Source organism: Mastomys coucha, unplaced genomic scaffold, assembly GCF_008632895.1.
Source record: "Mastomys coucha isolate ucsf_1 unplaced genomic scaffold, UCSF_Mcou_1 pScaffold9, whole genome shotgun sequence".
NCBI classification, from domain to species: Eukaryota; Metazoa; Chordata; class Mammalia; order Rodentia; family Muridae; genus Mastomys; species Mastomys coucha.
Genome location: NW_022196915.1, coordinates 55,835,312 through 55,842,157, shown reverse-complemented (window position 1 = coordinate 55,842,157; position 6,846 = coordinate 55,835,312). Strand labels below are relative to the sequence as shown.

The 6,846-nt window shown below is 48.7% G+C and overlaps 1 protein-coding gene across 3 annotated transcripts in view; it reads right to left on the bottom strand.

Annotated features, from left to right (window-relative positions):
• Nucleotides 1-4,328: 4,328 nt before the first annotated feature.
• Nkx2-6 (NK2 homeobox 6) overlaps nucleotides 4,329-6,846 on the bottom strand; it is a 4,410-nt gene continuing 1,892 nt past the window's right edge. For all 3 annotated transcript variants that reach the window (XM_031361544.1, XM_031361545.1, XM_031361546.1), the window contains exon 2: nucleotides 4,329-5,199. In XM_031361544.1, the coding sequence (XP_031217404.1) occupies nucleotides 4,577-5,199 (623 nt within the window). In that variant the 3' untranslated portion in view covers nucleotides 4,329-4,576. The remainder of the gene's footprint in view (nucleotides 5,200-6,846) is intronic.

The following is a 6,846-nucleotide window of genomic DNA, read 5'->3' as shown; positions in this document are numbered from 1 at the left end:
AAGAGCAACAATAACAAATTGAAATGTAGCTTGCTCTGGCACCCAGAGGTGCCATAGTACCTACTCCTGCTTGATGCCACCCCACCCTCTCTGTATTTGTATGTTAGGTGGTCTAGTATTTTGCCTACATGCAGGTGGCCTACAGAAGTCATAAAAAGGCATTGGATCAGGGGTGGGAGTGGGGGTGAGGTGGGATAGGGAGTTTCTGGGGAGGATGACAGGGAAAGGGAATAACATTGGAAATGTAAATAAAGAAAATATCCAATTAAAAAAAAAGCATCTGAAGCTGGGCAATGGTGGAGCACGCCTTTAATCCCAGCACTTGGGAGGCAGAGGCAGGTGGATTTCTGAGTTCGAGGCCAGCCTGGTCTACAGAGTGAGTTCCAGGACAGCCAGGGCTACACAGAGAAACCCTGTCTCAGGAAAATTAAAAAAACAAAACAAAACAAAACAAAACAAAACAAAACCAACCAACCAACCAAACAAACAAACAAAACCATCGGATCACCTAAGCTCTAGTTTCAAAAGATGTGGTTGAGAACTGAACTAGGATCCTCTCTGCAAAAGCAGCAAATGCTCTTCACTGCTGATCTGCCTCTCTAGTCCCTCTGTGCTAATAATAACAAAATGACCTCAAAAAACCTCAAAAAACAAAACAAAAAACAGGTTGTCATGTGTCCCAAGGATTAGTATGCAGCCTTGAACTCTGATGTATTCAGTCAACTGAGCCACATCCCAGCCTTGGCCCTTTAATATTATATTATATGATTCTTTTTTAATTCTTAGTTTTAATTTCTTGGATGAAGTACTGGGGGTTGTCAACACAGGACTTCACTGTCTCCCTCGAGTTGACTCCTAGACCTTATTTAACCCCTTTGATCCATCTTCTGTAGATTTTACTTGTAGCATAAAGAAAACAAAGTCACTGGATTATCGTGTGGTTGGTAACCACTGGAAGTAGTCCAGGACTGAGGATGGAGGGTCAAGGGCAGAGTTACAGTTGTCACCAATTCACAGTGTGACTGTCACCTATGTCACCTTGCATATATCTTCTGTTGAATGGGATTAGTCATTCCTCAGGGTCTTTGTTTCCAAGGTAGCCTCCCCCCCCACATACTTAGATGGCAAAATCCATGGATGTCAAAACTTTAGTTAAAATAGCACAGTGTTTGCGCACACACCCCTACACCACACACACGCGCATACACACACACACACACACACACACACGTGTGCGCGCGCACACACATGTGCACACGCGCACACACGCACGTACACACGCACACGCACGTGCACACACACGCAGACACGCACACGCACACACGCACGCACACACATGCGCACGGGCTCACACACATACACACACACATGTGCACACGCGCATACACGCATGCACACGCACACACATGTGCACACACGCACACACACACACACACACATGCACACACATGCGCACGGGCTCACACACACACACACACACACACACACACACACACTATCCTGAGCCTGCTAGTGTCTCTAGGTGACTGAGGGTACTCACAGCAGTACTTACAGAGCACTTCCTATACAGGGACTCAGCACTTAAAAGGAAGGCAGCTTTTGCTTACTAAAACCCCTGGAGCTTTTTCAGGTATTTTAAGAAATACCTAAAGTTGGTTGAGTGTGTGGATAGAGGGGCCAGCTTGCCTGCATCTGATGGAGAAAGTGAATCCTGGGTGAAATGATCAAGTAGTTACAAGGGTGGGGAAGTGGTGGGTGGGTATTCACTACATCAATAGAAATCAGCACTGGGGTTGTGTCTAAGTGGTAGAGCATTTGCCTGGTATGTGTGGGGCCCTGAGTCCAATCCCTATTAATACACACACATACACACATATACACACACATACACATTTACACACAAACACACACATACACAGACACATACATGCACACGCATGCACACACACACACACACACTGCTCACAAATGAGTAGAAATCCACCAGCAGATAGATCACTGCCTACCAAGTCACAGTAGCAAGAAGAGACAAATCTCAGATGGAGGTTACAGCAATGCCCATGAGAAATGGCATCCCGTCAAAGCAATGTTATGGTCCCCAGCTATAAATGTCCTATATTGCCAGCTAACACATGCATTAAAGTACACATACCTAGTGCCTTCCAGTGCAGCACACCAACTAGTCCAGGTTACATCCAACGGCCCGGATGAATCCCCACACAGCACGGGGAATAAGGGAGGCCGTGCTTATTCCATGCAGACCCAGTACCCTTCAGAACCAGACACAATTAAATCACAGCTTAAGGAAGCATCTACATGACTGGATTCATAATAAAAAGCCTAAAGTCTCCCTCTGCAGCTGGAGCGACCTCTGGAGGGGGGGTGGGAGAGGGTGGGGAGCAAAGCTGCAGGGGGACTAGCACCCCAAGCTTGATCACTGTGAATTGTTGACAGAACCTGTTCACTTTACAAGTGTCCTTTAAACAGAGTCTGGGTGTTTCCTGCAGCATTCTGGACATAGCACCTATATGTCTCTAGTTTTAAAAATTAAAGGGCATGTCTAGCCAACAGAGCCGCCCAGAGTTAGAATAATGGTCAGAGTTCTAGTTCCTCAAGTCTTATAGATGGAGAGACCAAGCTTAAAGAGGTTAGAAGATTCACCCAAGGTCACAGAGCATTCTCGGAATTAAACTCAGACCAGAATAATTGATACAACAGCCACCTCCTAACTCATTATCACCCTTCTGAAAGGGAGGGGCAAGGGGCGCCGACTTGAAACCTTCTCTTCCAGCAAAGGGACAGTGCCAGACACTGAGCTGTTCATATAAGGCAAGAAGTATTCGAAGACTGGGACTTCTAGGTGTTTTTCAAATGGAAGTTTAAAAAGACTTAAATAAACTCTCCAACTCTGAATGATGATAGTTGTGGTGGTGGTGGTGGTGGTGGTGATGATGATGATGAGGATGAGAAGGAGGAGGAGGAGGAAAAGGAGGAGGAGTACGGTGATAACCATTTAGAAGTAAATGTCTCAATTCTCCCACAACTCCTGTCCAGACTCTATTTGGTACATGGCCTGGGAACCAGTGAGCTTAAAGGGGGGGATGGGCTGGGAGATGAAGGATCAGGAGCCAGGAAGTCTGCAAATGTATTGACTCACCCACCTGGCCTAGGTGAAGCCCCTGGGCTGGAGACAGTCAGGACAGGAACCTTTGCCATCTCACTGAGAGCTTTTTTTGTTTTGTTTAGAGGTCAATTACTTCCCATTTGGGGGACTTGTGGACATTAAGAGGTGAGTGGAGTGATGGCTCTGAAGGTCTCAGATAAGACAGGATTGCTTACAGAGTGGTCCCCTCCCTCCCCCAAAAGCCCAGGAGATTCAGCAGTTTCCAGTGGGGGAATTCACAAATCTGGCAGCATTTAGTAGTGAGCTGATTTCAGGAAAGACTGACTTCTGGGGGTTGGGGACTTCCAAGGTTGTGTGTGTGTGTGTGTGTGTGTGTGTGTGTGTGTGTGTGTGTGTTGGGGGGGTGCTCAGTGGGAGGAGGGAGAAGAGAGCCTCCCTTGCCCCCCTTTCCTTGTGGAAGAAATCTTTGATGTCCCGAGAGACCCAGACTTCCTCAGTGTCTTCCGGAAAAGGAGCCCCCTCTGGGTTGTGTGTGAATCAGGTTCTATCATTGTTTTTATGTTGGAGGTTAGTCAAATAAGGGTGTCACAGTGGTCTGGAGGGTGTCCTGGTTTTGACATTATCTCTGGTCTATGTTTGAAAGAAAAGGGAGGCCACTCAATGGAATTGCAGTGGATTGCCTGTAACTCCCAAACTCCCAAATGCATGCATGCTTTGATGTGTAGCTCAAACTACTGGGATAGGACCGCGGTTCTAACGTTTGCACCTTTGCAAACATTTGAACCTACCAAACATTGGACCTTTCTATAGCAAAGCCCTGGGAAAGAGTCCAACCCAGACACTCAACCCACCTTTTCTCCACAGCCTTCCCTTAACTGTTCGGCTGTATTTTCTTTCTGGGGCTTATGTTGCCCTATCTGACACACAGTATACACCTTCTGCTTTCGTTGCCCTTCCTTAGCCCACCTAAATAACAAAGCTCTGAAAGGTGACAGCCAATTCTCATTTACTCTTGTGCCCCTGCCAGGAAGGTGATTCTGGCTTTCACTCAGAGAGCCCCCATCCCCTTGACTTTCTTCCACAACTTTTTCTTAGGTGGGAGAGCCTGGGAGTCTAACTTGGCTTAATCCCAGAGCCAGGATCTATCCATAATGCAGTACAAGGTTGCTTCTATGGCTCTTCTAGGCCAGAAGGGCAACGGAAGGGCAAGGGAATACGATTTATTAATTTCCTGTGCTAGTCTCTCTGCACAGCATCTATGTGGCTAGCCAAAGCATGGTTACACTTCCGAGGGAAAGAACGTTCTCAAGGTCTTCAGGGGCAGCTCCCCCGAGCAGTTCAGTTCCGAGATCCGAAAGGACCGGCAGTGCTTTCCAGCCCCGCGGCGACCAGCAGGAAGGGGAGGGGAACCAGTCATCAGGCATCTAATGGTAGTAGGTGAGTCCAGGCTTTTCACCAGGCCGTGACTCCCTGAGGCGTAGCGGGCAGATGGCCCTGTGGGGCCGCACTTTGGACACCAGGGCCGAAGCCAGAGCTGGCCAGTGGTGTGAGCGGCTCCGGGCCGGCGCCGGTGTAGCTGTAGCGGCTCGCACAGCTAGCACCGTAGGAAGTACCTGCGTAGCCGCCGAAGCAGGAATAGGGCGCGGTGGCTGCGTAGGGACCCAGGAATGCGGTTATGTCGGGATCCATGCAGGGCTTGCCGTCCAGTACCAGTACGGGCACTGCCACCCGGCGCGGTGCTAATGGGTGGCCCGCCAGTTCCAGAGTCTGGTCCTGGCGCTGCCTCTTGCACTTGTAGCGCCGGTTTTGGAACCAGATCTTGACCTGCGTGGACGTGAGCTGCAGCGCGCTGGCCAAGTGCTCACGCTCAGGCGTAGACAGGTATCGCTGCTGCTTGAAGCGCCGCTCCAGGGCCAGCACTTGGGCCTGCGAGAATAGCACGCGAGACTTCCGCCGTGGCCGCGTTCTGGTCGGAACCGGACCACCTCGGCGCACGCCGTCGCTCAGGTTGCCCACGCCGCGCTGCATCATCGGGTTCCCGGCTCCAAGCGGGAAGATCGCGCCCGGGGAAGTCTCTAAAGTCACACGGAAGGAACACCATCAACAGCCAGCATCAGGCTCAGGTTTTCGCTAGACCACCTTCTTTCTCCCCAGCAACTGAGCATCCCTTTGTCCTCTCACTCTTCGCTACCCTCCCCGCCCCCATGCCCTATTCCTCCGATCTTTATGGCTTTTGTACCCGTCAGAGCCCGAATAAAGTCTGATACACTGTGCACCCCGGGCTACATTTCGTTTCGCAAATAGTAGACTTCGGATCAGGTGTGTTTATTGTCTTCAGGTGGGCCTGGTAGTCCAGCAGTGTGAGAAATCTTAAAACGTGAGCGTGCGGGCCTATCAGAACGGGGCTGGATCTCAAACACACTTCACAACACGATGCTCTCTGCACTGCGAATTAAGAACAAGGTATTTCCTGAGCAAATTAAAAACTAGGTATTTCCTGATTCCTACTCTCAGCTTGGAAATAGAGGTTCTCTTGGATATGTGAAGTTGAGATCCATATTTCGGCTTTTTGAAAAACAGTCTCTTCCTTCTCTAGGGTCCTTTTGGCAAGTGGGTCGTCGTTTCTCCAGCCAGGCTGTGACTATGTCCAAGTCCGCCTAGATGCAACCTCTCCTCCCCTGCTACCCATTTCTCTTGCCGTGGCTTAAGATCTCTTTGGTCTCCACGGATGGTAGAGAGGAACGCACAAAAGAGAAATCCAGGGACATCGAAGGGAACGAACAGAGTACAAGACAGACAGAACGTCCGTCCCCAAGAAGTCTCCCTGGCTCCCTCTGAGGTCTTGACTCTCAACTAGTCCTGCGCAAAACCTCTGTGGAAAATGACTGTTTAAAAAGTTTGAGAGGCCAGGCAGTGGTGGTGCACTCCTTTAATCCCAGCACTTGGGAGGCAGAGGCAGGTGGATTTCTGAGTTCGAGGCCAACCTGGTCTACAGAGTGAGTTCCAGGACAGCCAGGGCTATCCAGAGAAACCTTGTCTCGAAAAACAAAGCAAAACAAACAAAAAAAGTTCGAGAGAAAATATTTTCCCCCACATGCGCTTAGAGAAATGGGGGCACCAAAGAGTGGGGAAAGAGAGGGTTTGTTTCCTTTTTAAACATACAAAAGAGACTGACCTCCAGCAATACTGTAGAGCAAGCAAGCCTCCCGACTAAGCAAAGGCAGTACAAACCCTTTAAGTTCTGGGTCAGCCAGATCTACATATCCAGCCCCAGGCTAGTTAATAGCTTCCAAGCACCCATCAGGAAAAGAGCCCTCACACAGGCAAATCCAGATTGATATTAGAAACTTTAACTGTTGGATCTCCAAAATTATGAAAACTATCTCAAACTGAGATCATTCAAGTTGAATACTGAAAATAAACACAATTTATTAATGAGAGCCCCTGGGTTCGATAGACCATAGCTTAGGTAGGACAGAGGGGACTGAACAGGGAGTGTCTTCTCGATTCCTTGAATTCCATTTTTACACAATGAAAATTGATTTTTTACTTCCTCAAAGAACAACGGACACATTAAAGGTTAAATTAAAAAAATGCAAACCCGGTAAACAAACAGATACAAAGGTACCCTGTGCCCTCTTAGAAACAATTGGGGAGCTCTGAACCCTGCTTTCAGAAAAGCATAGATTCAGGTGCAGATGCAGGTCCAATGTCTTTTTGGT